Source organism: Dromiciops gliroides, chromosome 3 (assembly GCF_019393635.1).
Source record: "Dromiciops gliroides isolate mDroGli1 chromosome 3, mDroGli1.pri, whole genome shotgun sequence".
Taxonomy (NCBI): Eukaryota; Metazoa; Chordata; class Mammalia; order Microbiotheria; family Microbiotheriidae; genus Dromiciops; species Dromiciops gliroides.
In genome coordinates, this window is record NC_057863.1 from 63,141,363 (window position 1) to 63,163,354 (window position 21,992).

Consider the following 21,992-nt stretch of genomic DNA (forward strand, 5'->3'; position numbering starts at 1 on the left):
TTAATCTGGGAGGATTTATGGGAGAATTAAAAAAAATTTTGGAATTATTGGGAAAGGGAAAGGGAGAGGTCATACATTCATAGAATTTAGAGTTTTAGAACTATAAGGCTCCTGCATTTTCATCTAAACCCCCTTACTTGGAAAATAGCAGAACAAGAATTAGAGCCCAGTTGGTACCTTTGATGCCTATTAAAGGTGGTTCTTCCCACTGTGTCAGTCACATCTAGCCATTCATTTAATAGGTATGTGAATTCCTTCTGTTTGTTAGTTGTTAGGCTAGATGGGTGGAAGAATAAAGTCATGAGTGGGTGTGAGATTCTGTTTCCAAAACAAGTAGTCTTTTCCCAACCATAATATCACAGATTTAAACAATATTAGATTTAAACTGAAAACACATTCTAGAGATAGTATTTAATGTTTCCCTGGCACTTTTCTTATTTGTCAAGTATGTGCAAACCACATTGTTACACTGGAATTTATCATCTTGGGGAATAGCCTTAATTTTAAATTCCCAGTTCCAATTTTTTTGAGGATCTTTGAGGTAGAACTGTTAGCATGAGGATAGTGTATGGGAGAGGACACTGGCCTAACTGAAATTAGCCATGTCATTGGAGAATGATCAGTTTTCATAGGCAGAAGGTCTTGAACATTTGGTAGCAGCGGGCTAAGTGAACCATTGAAGGCCTTTAAGAACAATATGACTTCTTGAAAGTGATGATTTAGATAATTTAGAGGGGAGGAGGTGAGTCAAGGATGTCAACCTTGGAGCTATTCAATAATCTGGGTGTAAAATGAGGAGGGTGTGGAATAGGGCAGGTATCAGTGACAGTGGAGAAGTATGAGGGAACTAAAAGATCTTGTGACCGAGTTGTTATAGATATGGAAGGCAAGGAGCAACTGAGAAAGTTGCTCACTCAGCCTGGAACTGCCTGAAGCCGACCCTGTCTCTTTCCCAGGCCAATGCTGGGGCTGACCAGGCATTGTCACTTCCAGCCTCTGATATTTTTGTAGATTTCCCAGATTTTCTCTTCTGGACATTTTCAGGCTTTCTTTATGGATTTTTGATTGTTATGCTAAGCACCTCACCTTGTGAAACTGTGCCCAGCAGTAGCAGTAGCAGTAGCCTGTTGCCCAGCCCCTCCCAGCAGTAGCCTAGTCATTCTGTCTGCATTAGTTCCTTATGTAAACCTTTTTTGCAGTCCCCTCCTTTAGTACCCCAGCTCTTGCTGTGTGGCACTGGGAGCTACTATTCACTTGCCCTAATTGAAGACCTCCTTTTTGTTGTATTGATTGTTTTCATTTAAAATTCAAGTTGACACCGGGAAGCCGCTCAACAGCCTACCATGGGAGTGACCTGTACAAACGTTGTATTGGGCTAATATAAGAGGTTTATGCCCTGAAGTTGGTACTTTTACCCCAAATTATGATTCTGTTTGCCCTCTTTTTATTTTTATTTTTTTACAGGGTGATGAGGGTTAAGTGACTTACCCAGGGTCACACAGCTAGTGTCAAGTGTCTGAGGCTGGATTTTAACTAAGTCCTCCTGAATCTAGGCTCTTTGCTTTATCCACTGTGACACCTAGCTGCCCATTTCCAACATATTTTTGATACTGTACCCTGTGACCACCCTTACTTTGAAATCACTGAATATCTAAGGGTATGTTTTTAATCTGGAAAGTTTTACTGAAGTCTTAGAATTTTTCTGCCTTTTTATCCTGAAATATGGTACTTGCACTCCAGGGTGCAAGAAAGAGCATTGAATATAGATTCAGAGTACTCCTGGGTTTGATTCCTAACTCAGCTCTGAAAGTCCTTGTGACCTTGGTTAGGTTGCAAGCCTTCCAGTTCTCAGTTCCTTCATCTCTAAAAGAAGGGAGTTGGCATCAGATTGGCGATAACTAACAAGGAAAAAAGATGAATACAGGAGGGCCTGTGGGAAAATAGGCACATTAATGCACAATTGGTCTAACCATTGTGCAAAGTGGTTTAAACTTATGCTCAAAAAGTCACTAAACTGGGAATAGATCTTTACTCCAAAGAGAAGCTATGTGTCAGTGTATGTATACAGATGCACAAACATACACGTACATACAAACGTATATATATTTACATTTATATATATGTATATATGTGTGTGTGTGTGTATATATATATATATATATATATATATATATATATATATATATATATATATATATATATATATATATGGTTGTGTGACATATCAGCTATATCTATCAGATATACCTATATCAGCTCTTTTGAAGGAAAGGGGAATGTCAGTTGGGCAGTGATGAACAAATTAGGATATAAGAATATAATAGAATATTATTGTGTTTGTTGTAGGGTCAGTTTCAGGGAAACCTGGGGACACTTATGAACTGATCCTTAGTGAAGTGAGTTGAACCAGGAGAAAAAAAATTATACCATAACAGCCTTATAAAGACTCAAGAACTCTGCTAAATGAAATGACCAAGCACTGTTCCAGAGTACCAGTAATGAAACATATTATTAACATACCTTCTAACCGAAAGATGATAGACAAACAGAAGCAGCCAGTGGAGAAGGGGAGAGCTGTTTGTTTGTTTGTTTGTGTTTTTGTTATTTTGCGGGGCAATGAGGGTTAAGTAATTTGTCCAGGGTCACACAGCTAGTAAGTGTCAAGTATCTGAGGTCAGATTTGAACTCAGGTCCTCCTGAATCCAAGGCTAGTGCTTTATCCACTGTGCCATCTAGCTGCCCCAAAGAGAAATTCCATTTATTTATTTATTTGTTTGTTTTTGGTGAGGCAATTGGGGTTAAGTGACTAATCCAGGGTCACACAGCTAGTAAGTGTCAAGTGTCTGAGGCTGGATTTGAACTCAGGTCCTTCTGAATCCAGGGCCAGTGCTCTATCCATTGTGCCACCTAGCTGCCCCCGAACTATATCTTAAGAAGAGGGAGGAGAGATAGAATCAAAAGCACAGGCCAGGGGTTTCCACCCTAATGCACACAAGGGGCATGAGGAACTTGTCAAGGGGGCACAAAAGGAATAGTTGGCAAATAGCTTTATTATCCTACTGAAATTAGTTCATCTATTTTGTTGTCTGTAGAATTTTTTTCTTTCTATCTCAAAGGAGGGCTTAGGAAGGTTAACTGAAAGCCAAGGGACAAAGAGACTGAAAAACAGGTGAGAACCTCTGTCATACGTGTTTGGCACCTGTTTACTCTTTTTTTTTTTTGGTGAGGCAATTGGGGTTAAGTGACTTGCCCAGGGTCATACAGCTAGTAAGTGTTAAGTGTCTGAGGCTGGATTTGAACTCGGGTCCTCTTGAATCCAAGGCCAATGCTCTATCCACTCTGCCACCTAGCTGCCCCTGTTTACTCTTGACAAAGAAGGCTGTCTCAGAGAATAATGGGGTTGGGGAGAGGAGTCGAGATATTACTTGTTATTAGTTTGTCATTCACTTTAGAAACCAAATTATGTAGGGTTTCTGAAACCCCAGGAAGCAAAAGACTTTTAAAGCCTTAAGTTTCTTGGCATATTTTCATGAAAATCGTCTCTTATAATGCTGTGCTTAAATGAAATTGCTTAAATCTTTTAACAACTCTCAGAATCTCAAGAAACTTCTCTAACTCAAGTGAGATTAAATTATTTGCTGTAATTATCAGGAGAGAGGCCAGGTGCTCAGGCTGGGCCATTGGGTCACCTCATCTGGAGTCTGGTCCTTGGTTTTGAAGATTCAGGAGTGAAATTCTGTTAGTCTACTCTGAGGCAGTTAGCTTGTGGGGTACAAATTTACATTAACCAAAGTCTTGGAAGATTTATTTGGACCCTAGAATGAAGTTTGTTAATTTCCAATGGGATGTACCTTGGAATTCCTAGAAATAAGGTATAATAATATACTCAATATAAAGCTCAATCCGGATATACTCTTCAGATCTCAGAAACCCTAGACATGCCCTCTAAATGAGTGTCTATTAGTGTACACACACACAAAATTATTCTGCCTTACATTTGGATAGTATTGACAACTGCTTTCATAGATATTGTCTTTACAACAACATTCTTTGTGGTAGGTAGGGCAGCATCTCCATTTTACAGATTAGGAACGGATTCTTAGAGATGGGTGTTGGAGCCTGGCCAGCTGTGTTCAATCATAAGGTCCTTAAAAAAGGGACTGTGTATTGAGCCTGGACTTCCATGGGCTTTAATTTCATTGATATTATCTCATCATGTACACTTTTTTATATCTTATTGTATCTTCACAGAAAGGTAAATGGGGCAGGTATATATCATCACCATACAAACAAGAGCACAGACACAAAATATTTTTGGGTCTTGTCCAAGGTACACAGCATGTGTCAGCTCTAATTGAATAGTCCCTGTTATTTGTTGCCTGATCCTGGGCAGTTATTTAACCTGAGTGCAACCATACTTCCTCAACTGTAACTTCTTGTTGTTATTGTTATAACCTGTCTCTCAGCTCTTTGATGTGGTGACTAACACATATAATAAAATGACTAGAACTCAGGTTTCTGCATTTTCACTCCAGTGTTTTCATTTACCAGGCTGTTTCTGAGAGTAGGATAAATGTATTCATGCCGTGAACACAATCTTGATCACCAGGTCCCAGAATACTAAAACTTGAAGGAAGTCCTTCCTTATTTATAGGCTGAAAGATGACCAGAAAAGCATCACACTCAGATTTGGTACAAGCAGAAAATACAAATGTGTAGTCAGTTTTAGGAACACTCCATTTTTATGCATGATTACTCTCTAACACCTTATCAAGGAACAATTAAGGACGGTAAAGATAGTCAGCTAGTATTTATTAAGCACCCACTATGTTCCAGACACTAAAATACTTTTATAATAATGTCTTAGGTACTAAAAAAAATCAAGTTCCATAGCTTGGCATTCAAGAAACTCTTTCCCCCTACCCCAAGAGATGAGACTATTCTGGACAGTGTCCGTGTAGACTCACCTTCCTTCCTCTCTCTGTCTCTACAGAACAATCCGGGTATGGCTGAAACGAGACAGTGGTCAGTACTGGCCCAGCATTTACCACACGATGGCATGTAAGTATACTTTGTTGTTTGGGGTAACTTCAGGGCCCAGGTTTCTGACAGATAGTCCTGTGTGAGTTCTAGGACACCTCCCGAATTTCATAAATATCTTATAGCCCTTGCAACACTTTTGGATTTGAGTGCTTGTGTCTAAAAGAGCTTTAAGCAAAACATTTTTTCTGGTTGTTCATTTCCCTCTCTTACATATACTTTAATTGATATGTCAAACTTAACTCAATAATGGGCAAGGCGGTTGTTATAAAAATAGGGTCACTGTGCTTTCACCTATTTTACTTAGTGTATAATAGAATGTTAGAATTGGAAGGAACCATGGAGTCATGTAAACCACCCCTCGTGTTCCCCGACCCCCCCCCCCCATTTTATGGATGAGGAAACTGTCAGGTTCAATGAGGTTAAATAATATAGTGAGGTTTTCAGAAATTAAAAGAGGTTTAGTTACAAAGTAAAATTTGGGGAGTATCTCATTAATCATAGTAGGCTTAGAAGAGATTATTCCCTTCACATGCAAGATTTGATCTTTTAGTGAGGCCCTAAGCACAGCTGAAAGTTGTGCAAGCATTAAATGCCTGTCCTAGTTGAATACAAGAAAATCTCCCAGTGTGACCGGGCCCTGACACCTTAGGTGGTCAATATTGAAAATAGCCAGTCTGTAGATGTCGAATGCTTCGTAGGCTTGGTTCTTGAGGGCTATTTTTGGGAGGTATTTGTTGGTATTTTGATATTTAATAAGTATAGTAATAGCTAATATTTATATAGAACTTACTCTTGACCGGGTGCTGTGCTAAGCACCTTACAATCATTATCTCTTTGATCCTTACAACAGCCCTGGGAAGTAGGTGCTGCTATCATCGCTGTTTTACAGATGAGAAAACAGGTTAAGTGGGGCAGCTAGGGGACGCAGTGGATAAAGCACCGGCCCTGGAGTCAGGAGGACCTGAGTTCAAATGCAGCCTCCGACACTTGACACTTCCTAGCTGTGTGACCCTGGGCAAGTCACTTAACCCTCATTGCCCCACAAAAAAAAGAGAGAAAACAGGTTAAGTGACTTGCCCAGGGTCTCACAGCTAGTAAGTGTCTTGAGTCCAGATTTGAACTCAGGTCTTCTAGACTCTGGGCCTGATGTTCTACCCACTCACTCACCAGTTCACAATATTTCCAGGAATGAGGAAGACCTCCCATATACAGACATGCATTTGAGGGGAAGGAGGGCCGAGCCAATGGGGGTTAAGTGACTTGCCCAGGGTCACACAGCTAGTAAGTGTCAAGTGTCTGAGGCTGGATTTGAACTCAGGTTGTCCTGAATGCAGGGCTGGTGCTTTATCCACTGCACCACCTAGCTGCCCCCTATACATACATTTTTTATGAGGGTTTCTTGACTACTTTTAGATCTGAATGCTGATGTTAGTTGTGCTGTATATGTAACTTGTTACTGAGTCTTTCTAGGACTCATTCTCATCATCTACAAAATTAACGCTCTGGACCAGAAGATTCAGAGATCTTTCTCTAAAGTTTTATGATTTAAGTGAACACTGAACTCTCTAAAACTGAGCTCTTGAGATTAATTCCCTAGTTTGCTAGAAAGACAAAGGAAAAATTTAAATTCCAATGTTGAGTACCAGTCTCCCTTCCAAGCAAACACCTTCTTTCTCTTTTCTACCAGTTTCTTTTTACCACACCCATCCCATATTTTCCATGTGGATGGTGTGTGTGTTGCTCAACCACGTAAGCTTTCACAGGGTCCTAGGTTTTAGGACTAGAAGGGACCTCAGAGGCCATCTGACTTAATCCCCCTCATTTTCATAATGAGGAAACAGGCCCAGGAAGGCTGTGACTTGCCCAAGGTCACTTAGGTTGTAATTAGCAGGGGTGAGATTGGACCTGGATCCTCTGACATTAATTAGATTTATTACTCCACCCCTGCACTGGCTGGGGTCAGGCTACTGAGGTTTTTGCTGCTAGGCTGATTGCCCACTTGGGCGAGCTGCCCTGCTTTTTATCTCTGCCATATATTCAATGACACTGAATGGTTATTTCTGATAGATGAATTTCTGAAAACAATACAGAGATAGAGAAACATATGAACAGCACCTCTGGAAAACTAAATTAAAGCTTGCTCTCAAAATAGAGCTTCCTCATAGCTTATCCTACAGCTAGACACCTGGCTTGCTGGCTTCTCTGTTTATGTAGCAATGGGACACGTATGCATAGTGTGAACATTGCAAGTACCCACTTTGTTTACCATATAACCGCAGAAACTTTCTTGGCTAGCTCCTCAAAGGTTGGGGGCACCCAGGGCTTCTGAGGCTTTGTATTGTAAGAACTACTCCTTAAATAGCTGATGTCTCCTTCTGGTGGCTGAGGCCCAGGGTATCTGCTGCAGCTGCTTTAGAAGGGGCTGACTGAGCAATTATGATATGAGTCAAGTACTCTTGGTGTCTGAGGACACCTGCAGACTATATTTTTGTCTGTTTTGAGGGTGCATGCTGTCACTCTGACTGGATGAGCTCTTATGTCCATCTCTCATGTCTTGTGTAAAGCAGATGTCTCACTTCTCTCCCCCTGAAATGTCTTCTGCAAGTGAAGGAGGCTGTGCTTCTTCAGTGTCATCATGAGAACGGCTGAAAGCATCAGGAGTCTGAGGAAGTGTGGGACCCCTCATCCAGCTATTGGAGTACATGCAGCTTTTATGGAAAGCCTTCTTAATGCTGCTGGCTTCTTGGTTTTCTCCCCTTCTCAGGAACCTTAGCCTAATCTCCTTTAGGCCTTAAAGCTGGACTCCATGTTTAGTAGAATGACGAAATTTATTTCCACTTCAGGATCATACATTTAGGACTGGAAGGGACCCCAGAAAGGAGCCCCTGTCTTTCACAGGCAGGTACAGGGTGCACTGGATAGAGCGATGGTCCTGGGGTCAAGAAGGCCTTAAGTCTAAACATACTGCAGATACTTGGTGGCTGTGTGATGCCAGTAAAGTCACAACCTCTGTCAGACTCATCTTCCTCATTTTTAACATGAGGAGAGTAATAGTTCCCATCTCTCTGAGGAGCAAATGTAGTTAACAGATGTAAAGTACTTTGCAAATCTTAAAGTGCTCCACATGTGCTAGTTGTTATTGTTATTGTTATTGTGATTATTGCAGATCATGAAAATCAAATGGCAAAGCAAAGTTCTGTGTTTACAGGTCCTCTGACTCCAGATCCCCACCCATTCTTTGCTTGTCTAATGCCGCCATCACCTTCTGTCAAAGACAGGTTTGGAATTGGGCCTGACTCAGGGCCTAGAACCAGATAGTTAGGTCCTCAGGAGCTACCCACTCTTGGCAGATTGCTTTGGCTTCCTACTGGAAGGAGGAGGCTGACTTTCTTCTTGCTTTCCTTCCAGTCTAACAGTAATTATTGTAATCGCTAATATGTAAATATAGAATTAAGGTTGGCAAAGCATTTTATATGCCTTATTCCATTTGATCCTCACAGTGACCTTAGAAATGTTATTATTCTCTGTGTACCAGTGGGGAAGGAAGCTTAGTCTCACAGAAGTTAAGTGATTTGCCCAGGGTCACAGGAAATTTTTAAGCAGGACTTGAACCCAGGTCTCTCCTGACTACTAGTTCAGCATGCTTTCTGTTCTACCACCAGGTAAACACATACCTGTAGTATAGTACTTTCTTGCTTAGGATGGAGAGAAGACTAGCCATATTGCCATTATTATAAAATAATAATAGGTATTAGCATTGCATATTAATAATAGTAAGTAAAATTGATTTTATGAAAAGCAAATCTGGCCATTTCAGTCCCCTTATTCAAATAAATTCTAGTGATTCTTTATCACCTCCAGGATCAAATATAAAAGCCTCTCTCTGGTATTTAAATCTCTTCCTAACCTGGCCCCTTCCATAAGAGGCAGCTAGGTGGTACAGTGAATACTGTGCCAGGCCTGGAGTCAGAACAACCTGAGTATGAGACCCTGGCCAAGTCACTTACCTGCTCTCTGCCTCAGTTTCCTTGGCTGGAAAATAAGACTAATAATAGCACCTATCTCCCATAGTTGTTTGAGGATCATGAGTTAAAATGAGATGATATTTGTAAAGCATTTAGCGCCGTGCCTGAAAAATCGGTGCTTAATAAACGTTCATTCCTTTCCCTTCTCCCCCCGCCCCTCCTACCTTTCCAGTCTTCTTATACCTTTCCACCCAAAGTATACCCTGCAATCCAGTGACTTTGGTCTCTTTTCTATTCCTCACATAAGACACTTCACTTCATGACTCCAAACAGCTTCACTTGCTGCTCCTGCCAGTGAATTCCACTGCCTGGAATTCTCTCTCTGCTCACCTTTGTCTCCTGTCTTTTCTGGCTCCCTTCCACTAGCAACTAAAATCACACCTTCTACAAGAAGACTTTCTCAGTCTACCTCCATGCCAGCAACTTCCCCTCTGTTGCTTATCTCCAGTTTGTTTTGTTGGTATCTTACTTACATAATTATTATGTTACCTCCTCCATTAGACTTTGAGCTCCTTGAGAGATCAAGGACTGTCTTTTGCCTCCCTTTGTAACCCCAAGAGCTGAACAAAGTGCCTGGTACATAGTAGGTACTTAACAAATGCTTGTTGACTGACAGATATTACTACAGTATGGCTGACTTGCATAGACGACGAACACGTATGCTGGTGGTTGCTTTCCTTTGGCATATTCAGTTGGCAACTTGTCTACTGATGAAAACAACTAAAACATAAGTGCCAAGCTGGGTAAAAAAATAATAAATAATGGCTTTCCTGTTTTAAGGCCACTAAGTTACAAAACACACAAAAAAACTAAGCATCAAAGAAAAGGAGTCCCCCCCAACGCCTTTTGGGTACGAAACTTGAAAATATATAAATTCCAACTGTTTGATAGCCACATACTATTTAACAACAACACATTTGCTATCAACATAGTGCTTTATATTTGATCTCTCTCTTAATTCTCCCAACATCCCTGTCAAGGTAGGTACTATTATGATGGCAATCTTTCAGAGGAAACTGAGGCTCAAATGATTTGTCCAGCATCACATCATAACTGGTAAAAGTCCTCAGACAGGAAGCATTTAAGACTGTTTTTGCCAGATCTGGAAACTCCCAAATCTTTAGCTGTCACATGTGGGCCAAACATGGTTTTGCAATTTCCATGGTAAAAATAACTTTCAGATGCAGCTTGAAGTAAAGGAAGAAAGTACTATGGCATCACAGTCTTAAGAGTGTTGGAATGAGCCAGCTTTTTGATAGAGATGTTTTAGGACTCTGAGTAGGCTTTTTAAAAAAAATGAAATGTATTTAAAAAAAAAAAAACAACCTTTAAAAAAACTACATTGTAATATATTTTTGTTTGTTTTGCACAACTATGTGCCTTCTTTATTTTATTTTTTCCACTCAATTTTTTTTCTATTTTCTATTTTCTTTTTCTTTTCATTTTTTTCAATTACATGTAAAGATATTTTCTAAGTTCCAAATTTTTCTCCCACCCTCCCTTTCCTCCCCCCTCCCAAGGACAGCCAGCAATTTGATATAGTTATACATGACAATCATGTTAAACATATTTCCTCATTAATCAGAACAAAAGGAAAAAAACACAAAAAAGAATAAACAAGAACAATAACAAAAAAGCAACAACAAAAGTGAAAATAGTATGTTTCCATCTGCATTAAGACTCCATAGTTCTAGGGGAACTAGGTGGCGCAGTGGATAGAGCACCGGCCCTGTGGTCAGGAGTATCTGAGTTCAAATCCGGCCTCAGACACTTAACACTTACTAGCTGTGTGACCCTGGGCAAGTCACTTAATCCCAATTGCCTCACTTTAAAAAAAAAAAAAAGACTCCATAGTTCTTTTTGTGAATGTGGAGAGCATTTTCCACTACGAGTCTTTTGGCATTGTCTTGGATCTTTGTATTGCTGAGGAGTGTTGAGTCTATCACAGTTGATCATCACAAAATGTTGTTAATACTGTGTACAATGTTCTCTTGGTTCTGCTTATTTCACCTAGCATCAATTCATGTAAGTCTTTCCAGGTTTTTTCTGAAATCCATCTGTTTATCATTTCTGACAGCGCAATAGTATTCCATTACATTCATATACCACAGCTTGTTTAGCCATTCCCAAATTGATAGGCATCCCCTCAGTTTCCAATTCTTTGCTAACGCAAAAAGAACAGCTATAACTATTGTTGTGTGTGCCTTCTTTAAATAATGGTAAAGCATTTTAGCTTTCTGAAGCATCTAGCTCCACCACACTTCAAAGGAGGAAAACAACTTTATTAATGTTTGAAATGATTTAATCATTCTTAAGCATTTTCTCATTTGCCTTTGGCTTTAGATATATTTGGGACATATCATATGATAAATTACTTAAATACTTAACTGTTATTAATGTGGCCTTGTTTTTTGTTTTTTGTTTTTTTTTGGCAGCTCCTTGTTCAACCATGGCTTACCATCATGATAGCAGAAGGATATTTGTGGGCCAGGACAATGGAGCCATAATGGTAGGTAGCTTTGGGGAATTTAAGACTATTAAATGCATATAAGTCACATATGTATCACAGTTTCTTTTTATTGTGTTTATTTATTTTAGTTTTTTTACATTCAGCATTTTATTTTCCCCAATTTACATATAAAAACAATTTTTAACATTCATTTGTTAAACTTAGAGTTCCAAATTCTCTCCCTTCCTTTCTTTTCCCCCTTCCTCCAGCTGAGAAAGCTAGCAATTTAATATACATGTATAGTCATGCAAAACTTTGCCATGTTAGTCATGTTCACAGTTTCTTTTTATTTTGGCCTCTAAGCATTTGTTAGTTTTAAACATTGTAAATACAAAATTATCATTTTTAATAGATAACTCTGACTCTGTCAAAAGCATTCTCAGTTCATTACAAAGTTGTACCCAGTTTATGAATGGGTATGTTCCAAAAGTTTCTGTGTAGGAACGTGGAATGCATTTTCCCATAGAAACAATTATAATTGGTAGTTTCCCTGACCTGCCCACAAATGTGTTTTGCCCTTAATATATTTGGCACAATATTAATAGTAGATCTGAGTCTTGAGCCCTGAGAGGCACTGCCTGGGTCAAGGGGAAGGTTTGTGGTCCCAGGGATCAGGAAGGTGTGTGTCTCCAGGAATGAGGAAATTGGGAACTCTGTAGGCAAGAGATAAGATTCATGGGAAAGACTCAGCAGAGTCAGGAGAGAACTGTGGTACTAGGGATAGCTGTTCTACTTATAAATGAAGAATCTTTCAGTTGGAACCATAAATCCTTGAGAAGTAGAAGTCAGGGCCCTTATTTCGCCATTGTGAAAAAGTAAGGTTAATACTCTCCATGTTTATTTAAAAAGGGCATTAGACAGTAGATTGTCTTTCACATAAAATTACTGAGCAACAACACCAAAATAAAAGTTGTAGAACAGGGTGTTTGGATTTGCCAGAAGCTGGAATGGGCTTTTACTTTCCCTTATAACTCACTCTCAGGGGTTATGAAAAATCTCTGAAGAGAAAAGATGCATGGAGGTCAAATTTATACATTATTGCTTGCCTTTCTTATGCTAAATAATTTACTAAGCATAATGAGGATCCCCCCCTCTCCATTTTACCAAAAGCAATTACTTTTCAAAGTTAATATTATCTTAGCAACAGCATTGTGGGTTGTTGAAATACTTTCACTTCTTTTGGAATAAAGATATGATTCTCCTTTGATGTTTTTCCTTAACATGGTTCATCAGCAGTTCTCACCAGCTGTGCCGCTCCATGGTGGAGAGAAGGCAAAGATCAAGCTCTTCCAACCAACTTCTCTTTGCATTTCCCCAGTTTTTATATGACCTACTACCTTACTTACATTATTTATTTATCTTTTGTGGGGAGGGTTGGGTAAAGTACTTTGTTAGAAACAACTCTTCTTAGTGTTGTCTAATTCATCTTGAGCCATTTTAGTTTACCCAAAATAGTAGGACAGATAAATGGCACCTTTTGGGCAAAGAAAAGGTAGAAGGAAACACTCAAAGAAAACTGACTGGTTCTCTACATTAGAATACAGTAAATGTCAAAATTATAGATACTTGGCTTTGCCACCAGACCTGGAATTCTTAACCTTTTGGGTGCTATGAATACCTTTGGCCATGTTGTGAGGCCTACAGACCCTTTCTAATCATTTATAAACTTATAAAATAAAATAAAAAGGGTTGTAAAGGAAGCCAGTTATATTGAAGTTGTTATCAAGATGTTAAAAATTTACGCATCCTAGGTTTGAAAATACTGGTCTAAGGAGCAGCAAGGTGGCGCAGTGGATAGAGCACCGGCCCTGGAGTTAGGAGTACCTGAGTTCAAATCTGACCTCAGACACTTAACACACACACTTACTAGCTGTGTGACCCTGGGCAAGTCACTTAACCCCAGTTGCCTCACTAAAAAAAAAAAAACAAAACAAAAAGAAAATACTGGTCTAAAATGATACATATTAGAAGAGTTTGAGGCCTTTTTGATGAAACAGGTTAATTTATTGAGCTAATCCTGAAAATCCTCAATCTTTTCCTAGTCTATACTTGCCTTTTGGATTTTTCTGAAATTATCATTACCATATATGGTGTTTTTTTATTTTTTTTGTTTGTTTGTTTGTTTGGGGTTTTTTTGGTGAGGCAGTTGGGGTTAAGTGACTTGCTGAGGGTCACACAGCTAGTCATTGTTAAGTGTCTAAGGCTGGGTTTGAACTCAGGTCCTCCTGAATCCAGGGCCAGTGCTCTATACACTGCGCCACCTAGCTGCCCCACTATATATGTTTAAAATTATAACTTGTTTATTTGCTATGTTCAATGTGTCATTTAAAATATTGGGGGGGGGGGCCGCTAGGTGGTGCAGTGGATAGAGCACTGGCCCTGGATTCAGGAGGACCTGAGTTCAAATCCAGCCTCAGACCCTTGACACTAGCTGTGTGACCCTGGGCAAGTCACTTAACCCCCATTGCCCCACCAAAAAAAAATATTAGGGGGCTAGTCTGTTTTTGTCTAAATTATTGGGGAACTAGGCTGGGGTTTTCTAAAATATTGCTACTTATAAATTAATGGCTATTGCACCATTTGGCAATAATTTATTATTAATTAAGATCACATATTGCTAAAGTATTGACCACATGTCTGTCTGACTTCCCCACTAGTTACAGGCCTAAGTAATTACATACCCAGCATGGAGTAAGAGTCCCAGGAGAGGAGAGGGCCCATGCTTGGTTCAAGTGCTTCTCCTGCAGAAGAGAGATCATTGACAGCATTTAACACAAGCTGAAAACCCCCCAGCACCATATTGTCTCTAAGAGAGAGCACATGACCCAAAGCAGCGTTCAGAGGTCCTACATTACCTGGAGAGAGCTACTAGACAGCCTTCCTCACCTATTGTGCCACCTAGAATGGCATTCACCTTGTGATCCCAGTCTCTTTTCCTCTTCAGATAGAGGTAGCTCTTAGACACTGATCAAAGCTAATTGACCAGCATCATTCAGTTCCATTGGTTGACATGAGCCGAGGGTGGTCCATATTAAAATGAGCTATACTTAATGGGGAAGTGTGCAAAAAAACCATCTCTGAAGGGCAAGGCAGAAGAAGTCCAGGTGTGGCTAATCTCATCTAATCAATCTCCATTTCTATTGATCCACCCATGGGTTCCTTACTGGTCCCAAAAGAGATTAGCTTTTTACAAGTGGGGGTGAAGAAAAAGCTGACTAAGACTTGTCTCCCCCAAGAATTCCATTCTCAATAATTATTTTCTCACATCAATTATAGGAATTTCATGTCTCTGAAGATTTTAACAAGATGAACTTTGTTAAGACCTATCCAGGTAATGCCGTATCTACCATTATTTGCTTTCTTCTTTAAAGCATTTTTTTTAATTTGGAGCACCATTTATATATTATCCAAATTAAATTTTCACATTGAATAGCTTAGTTATCAGAAGTATTGAGGAGGCTAGCAGCCCTCATTCAGAAAAGGTAACTCATTCTGCTTACCCTTCCCCCTCTGGCCCCCTTTCCCCTCATTGTCAGGTATAATGAATTTATATTAGTTATAAGCCTTAACTTTATTGTCAGGGACCAGTGGCAGAGGTTCCATTTTCAGGTTTAAAAAGATTCTTGTTCTCAGATTTCTTTTAGGCCTAAGAACTCTAGGCTTATGGTAATTTGCATGATGCAATATTATGTGAAGGTTTTAGGTATTTCTTAAATGTAAAATTGTTTATTTAAGTCAGAAGTTTGGGAAAATATGAACCCATATAGTTCTCTGTATAACCCAGGAGAGTAAGTACATGGTTCATTTTAGGCAGTGTTGCAAAGCTACACCATCTACAAATCATAGATTACCCATTCTGAGGGATCATCATGTTGGGTCATTCATTTCATAATCCTTATGAATTTTTCAAAGTTCATGTTTATAGTTAATGGATTTAGAGTTTAAACTTTTCTTTTAACCACATATTTACTTTCCTAAAAGAATTATGGAATCTGTAAAAATGTTTCTATAATTTTAAAAGTAAGGTCAGATTGCCTTTCCCACGGCAACCTGGAATCTGGGCTGTATTTAAAAAAGGAGGAGGATGTAGTAATGGTGGGATTATGTTCATTTGGAGGGTGTCAGGGGCACAAGCTGGGCTTGGGTTTGGTTTGTTTTTTCATTTTACCAAAGTGATATAATGCTTTTTCACTTTTGGGTAAGTGGACAAACTTTATGACCAGCTTGTTAGCTGTCTTTGAAAAGGTTACTTGCCTCAGTTACCATTTGTGTGATTATCTTTTGAAAGGATGTAGAAGAATGCTTCCAGCTTTATTCTGACATTTTATCTTTTGGAAATGTGTCTTATGACAGTTGGGTGACTTTATCTGTCTTTTGATCATCACATTTTTCCTCCTCAGTATCTGAGGTGATGTCGCCTTGTTTATAAAATGAATAACAATTTTACCTTTTACATTTTTCAAAAGATTTCATTGACATCCTCGAAGTTAATAGTTTTTTTTTTTAAGATATATCTGCCATCATCTCAGTCTAGAAAGATACTGAAGTTAATAGATGAACAAGCATTATCCTGTGTGGCCTATACATTAAAACATAATGTTTAAAGGTTGTGTTTTTTCCCTGTCATTTGCTATCATTATTAGGTGTATTTCTGGGTTCATTCATTTAATAAGCATTTATCAAATACTTTATACATCCCACTGTACCAGGTTCTGTGGGAGTTCTATAGGAAGGAATCCTTGAGGATCTAAAAATGAGCATGTTAGAAACCACTTTCAAAGTATACACAGGATGCCCTTCACATTCTGAGTCATTCTTGTAGAAGAAAGAAATGTTACAATTATTGTACTATACAAATTGTATGTGCAAAGGAATTGTTCTTACAGTACAGTATTTAAGTTCTTCTTTCACTGCCGTTTGTTAGTCCAGTTATAACAAAAGTGCTGATCTTTCTTTAATATTTTATAGATTCTGATTGTCTTTGACCACAGAAGGCCACTTAGTATCCCTTTTCAGGAAAAGGAATGTAGATGAGACTTCTTCTTAGATCAGAAGGCAGTTGAACTAATGATGTGTTGGCAAACCGTGAAATATTTGAAACCTACAAATATTCAAATATAGGAATGTAGAATTGGAGGGCTTCCTGGATTCTAAGTGCTAAGGAATTTGAAATAAGAAGCAATGATCAGTAAAGGCTGAGCTTTATTTGCTGTCCCCATGAATCTTTGTACCTTAAGTCTATTTGGGCAGAATTTCAGTTTAAGATTGAAGTTGAAAACTTAAGCCTCCTTTTCTAATGGTAAGTGGCTTATTTCTGGTGATAGTATTTCTAACCAAAATAAGCAGTTTTTTTCTTCTACTCAATAGCTCATCAGAACCGGGTGTCTGCAGTCATCTTCTGCTTGGGAGCAGAATGGGTTATCAGCACCGGTCATGACAAGTGTGTCAGTTGGATGTGTACTAGGAGTGGAAATATGCTTGGGAGATACTACTTCACTTCTTGGGCTTCATGCTTACAGTATCCTTTAAAAATATTCTAATTCCCCCCTGAAAAGTTATCTACTCCTTTCTCAATAAATCATTTTGAAAGCTTGGTTATAAAATGAATATATTTTTAAGCATTAGTTTTGAATCCTGGCTACCAAATGTTGAAGTCACTGAATAATCCCTAGATATTTTCTATTTACATATGTGACTTTATAGATTTTTTTTCTTCAGTATAAATCAGTTAAACCTTGTCCTTTCTTGTAACAGTGTCAAATCACAGCCTTTCCTGATCCCTCTTGGTGGCTCGGTGGATAGAGCGCTGGCCCTGGAGTCAAGAGGACCTGAGTTCAAATCTCACCTCAGACACTTGCTAGCTATGAAACCTTGAGCAAATCACTTAACACCAATTACTTTAAATATCTGGGGCCATCTCCAGTCGTCCTGATATGTATCTTGTCACTGGACCCTGATGGCTCTGAAAGATAGAGTGATGTTGGTGACCTTGCACAACCCTCTCTCACTTAAATCCAGTTTAGTGCAAGTCATGATATCATCCTGATGTCAGGCACAACAACAGTGCCTTCCCTTTAATGATTATCTCTAATTTATCCTGTATAGATCTTGTTTGTACATTGTTGTTTGCATATTGCTTCCCTCATTAGACTAGGTTCTTTAAGGGCAGGGACTGTTTTTTTCCTTTCTTTGTATCCCCAGTGTTTAACACTGTTTGAAGACTATAGTGGGCATGGGGCAGCTAGGTAGCACAGTGGATAGAGCACCGGCCCTGGATTCAGGAGGACGTAGTTCAAATCCAGCCTCAGGCACTTGACACTTACTAGCTGTGTGACCCTAGGTAAATCACTTAACCCTCATTGCCCTGCCCCCCCCCCAAAGAATTTAGTGGACATTATTAAACACATAATAAATACTTATTGATTGACTGATTAGGGAATGATGTATTAGAATGAGGAGTGAGAGGTGAGTTAAGAAAAGATCTATGAAAATTTTGAGAAAGAAGCTTGCCCTGGGGTGGGATGTGGGGAGGTCAGACAAGGTTTCATATAGACAGTACTCTTTAATTGGGCCTTGAACAGAGGGAGGGGTTTTAATAGATAAGACCAGGGCCAGGAGCTAGTTCCAGTCATGGGCTAACTTTGGGAGCATGCAGGACACAGGCTGAGAAACTTTAGCTTTGCAGATCTGTTTGCATATCTCATTACTTGCTGTAATTTTAGTCTTGTATGTATTTACTATTCTACATAATGGTAAGAGAAAAGTTGCTAGTGTTTTTTTTTTTGTTTGGTTTTTTTTTGGGGGGGGGTGAGGCAGTTGGGATTAAGTGACTTGCCTAGGGTCACACAGCTAGTAAATGTTAAGTGTCTGAGGTTGGATTTGAACTCAGGTCCTCCTGAATCCAGGGCTGGTGCTCTATCCACTGTGCCACCTAGCTACCCCTAGTGGTTTGGGTTTTTTTGTTTGTTTGTTTGGTTTGGTTTTTTGGTGAGGCAGTTGGGGTTAAATGACTTGCCCAAGGTCACACAGCGAGTCAGTGTCTGAGGCTGGATTTGAACTCAGGTCCCCCTGAATCCAGGGCTGGTGCTCTATCCACTGTGCCACCTAGCTGCCCCGTGGTTTGTTTGTTTTTTTTGTGTTTTTTTTTTTTTTTAGTGAGACAATTGGGGTTAAGTGACTTGCCCAGGGTCACACAGCTAGTAAGTGTTAAGTGTCTGAGGCCGGATTTGAACTCAGGTACTCCTGACTCCAGGGCCAGTTCTCTATCCACTGCGCCACCTAGCCGCCCCCCGTGGTTTGTTTTTAAAGAAGAAATTTGAGAATTGTAATTCATTACTTATCCTTGACTAATTCTATTCAGATATGACTTTGACACCCAACATGCCTTTGTTGGAGACTATTCTGGGCAGATTACACTGCTAAAGCTCGAACAGAATACCTCTTCAATTATTACAACCCTTAAAGGTCATGAAGGTAAGTTGTTTTCATGCAGACTTTTCTACCTTGTTTCAGAACCCAGATCCTGACCTTTCTACCAGAGTAATTCGTTCCTGATAACTAATTATAAATTTTAACTTTGGGCTAGACCAGCATAGGGCTTCTTAACCTGGTGTCTAGGAACTTTTTTTTTAATGGCTGTATTTCAACATCATTGGTTTCCTTTGTAATTGAATGTATTTTGTTGTATACACTGAAAAACATGATTCTGAAAAGGGCCTCATAGAGTTCACCAGACTGCCCAAGGGGACCCTGATACAAAAAGGTCATGAACCATTGAGCTAAAGGCTCTAGATCCCAAAAGTTGAATTGAGATTGAATGAGAACTAAAAGGATACTTCCCCTTCTTAAATACACACACACACACACACACACACACACACACACACACACACTATACTATCTTTTTCAATGACATTTTAAATTTAAATGGAAAAAAAACACTTTGAAAAATTCAAGCAAAGAAAGGTAAAACCTTTGGAGGAATTGTTTTTTAATTTGTTTTTTTTTTAGGATTCATGTCCGTAAGGAAGATTAGGCAGTGTATTGTACTATTAGAGATAATGTATGTCAAGCAAATGTCAGGTCTAAGGCTAAATAGTGAGTGTGGACTTTCCAAGAAGATGTGGCATTTGAAAATTTCTTTAATGTGGTATGAGCTTCCTGCTTTGTGGCAGGGCTCTAAATCCCTTTAGTTGGATTTGAGATGGCTTGATGCATAAATTCATAGTAAAGAGTTTCCTTCCAATGTCAGACTATCCTTTCTTGCAGTTGGCCCCCCCTCCCCAAAATATGATCATTATAGGAGCTCTAAATTATATTGTAGCCATCTGTTTGAATTTGAGGAAATTTAGGGTTTATGGGGAAAGAATCAACAATTAAAAATGAATATTGTTCATGGGCATTGTATTTCTGCCTTTCTTTGTATCCTCAAGCATTGGCACGTATTAAGTGCTTAAAGGATGCTTGTTTGAGGGAAAGGGCTGAAGGAAAGTTAATACCATAAATGTGGGGTGTGGGATTTGGCAAAGCCAGGATGTTGTTGCTATTGGCTATGACTGGTTTCCCTGGACCCCTCTTTTCCCTATTTGGGTCATTTAGGGCAATGTGAATCCCATTATTGTTTGTTGGTGTCTGTAATGAAAAGCTCAGGATCACGACTGTTGAGGCTCTCTGTCAGAAGGGCAGGACAGTGACTGAAGCAGGCCCAAAGCTGATAGGAAATAAGCCGCTGTAGCTAGGTTTGCAGATTTGTTCTTTTCTTTTGTTGGGTTGAGTAGAAGAAAATGAACATATGGAGAAGGTTCCTTTTGCTGTTTACCTTCTCACTGTGGCTGACCCAGTCATTGAGTATACTCAGAGGCTGATCTTTATCAGCTTACTGGGTTTACCCTGGCTTTTCAGATCTGATGAAGGGCCTTTAGACCTCTGGATATTTCTTTTCTTTTTTTCCCTTTAGGCAATCAGCAATAAATATTAATAATGAGAAGATTTGGGAAATTTTGGAGAGAGGATTATTTATTTTATTGTTTGTTTGGTGAGGCAGTGAGGGTTAAGTGACTTGCCCAGGGTCACACAGCTAATAAGTGTCAAGTGTTTGAGGCTGGATTTGAACTCAGGAGCTCCTGAATCCAGGGCCTGTGCTTTATCCACTGCACCACCTAGCTGCCCTGAGAGGATGTTTTTTAAAGGAAAAGACAACATTCCTTCAAACCAAGAATGCACTACCAAATTAGATAAGTCAGATAACACCAAGCAAAATTAGGTATAAGAGTTTAGGCCTTGCAGCTGAGCTTTTTGTACAGTTAGCAGTAGCCTGGCTTATTGAATTAGCACAGTCTGGCCAGCCTGATAGGTGCAGAGAGCATAGGACTGAGTCCCATGTCAGATCTCTTCTTGACTAACTTTGCTAATTTGGGGCAAGCTGCTTCACCTACATAGGCCTCAGTTTCCTGTTTTTCTAAAGTGATGATTCTATGATTTAGCAATCACTGAAGACTTTTCCAAGCCTGAGTCAATTTTTTCTATGAAACACCTAGTTAGAAATGTAATTAAACATGCCTACTTTCAAGAAGAACTCTTCTCAAGGACTCAGAGAATTTTAATAACTTAGGTTTCTATGAAAATGAAAGAAAACCTTTTTTAGATTTATCAAATACTAGGATACCTTTGTTCTCTGAAGCCAGCAGGTTTGTTAAATTCTAAGTCATTCTCTAGTGTGCAATTTTTGCTGCCTTATATTTTCTTGGTGAAGTATGGGGAGAAATATTTTTAAATATTCATATTGTGTTCATAGAATTCAGTAGGCAGCTGATGCAGCTGTTGCTCATTCTTTATCATGAGCTTTTCCGTCTTCTGCCTTGTGTCTGATGAGAATTTGGCCTAGTAACCAACCCTTCACCCAGTGGGAGTAACATTTTTTTACATAGCTTAGATGTCACGATAAGACTGAATGCAAATGTTTATATATCCACAGGCAGCGTTGCTTCCCTGTGGTGGGATCCTGTTCAGCGGTTACTCTTCTCAGGAGCATCTGACAATAGCATCATCATGTGGGACATTGGGGGAAGAAAAGGCCGGATGCTGTTGCTTCAGGGCCATCAGTAGGTGACTTATTTGTTGTAATCTTTGAAGGACACTTTGGAGGGTTTGTGTGCTTTTCCAAGAAATGTGTACTAATGGAATAACTCGATGACTGTCCATCCAACTGCATGCCCTATTCCAGTCATTCAGCAAGCATTTATTAAGTATCTGCTGTATACTGAATACCATCTTTGGTTATGCGAGAGATACATTTAGAGAAGACATAATGTCTGCCCTCAGAGAGTTCATTTTTTAAATCTTTTGCTGTTGGATAAAGCAATCTTCAGTTTTTGCTGCTCATTTCAGTCAGTGCTGCTTTGTGAACATGAGTGTTC

The 21,992-nt window shown here is 39.3% G+C and overlaps 1 protein-coding gene across 2 annotated transcripts in view; it reads left to right on the forward strand.

The window, feature by feature from the left end:
• The window catches only part of WDFY1 (WD repeat and FYVE domain containing 1), a 58,007-nt gene that overhangs the window by 17,977 nt on the left and 18,038 nt on the right, over positions 1 to 21,992 (forward strand). For both annotated transcript variants that reach the window (XM_043995060.1, XM_043995061.1), the window contains exons 2-7: positions 4,994 to 5,061; positions 11,504 to 11,577; positions 14,854 to 14,908; positions 16,945 to 17,095; positions 18,938 to 19,050; positions 21,551 to 21,677. In XM_043995060.1, the coding sequence (XP_043850995.1) occupies positions 4,994 to 5,061; positions 11,504 to 11,577; positions 14,854 to 14,908; positions 16,945 to 17,095; positions 18,938 to 19,050; positions 21,551 to 21,677 (588 nt within the window). The remainder of the gene's footprint in view (positions 1 to 4,993; positions 5,062 to 11,503; positions 11,578 to 14,853; positions 14,909 to 16,944; positions 17,096 to 18,937; positions 19,051 to 21,550; positions 21,678 to 21,992) is intronic.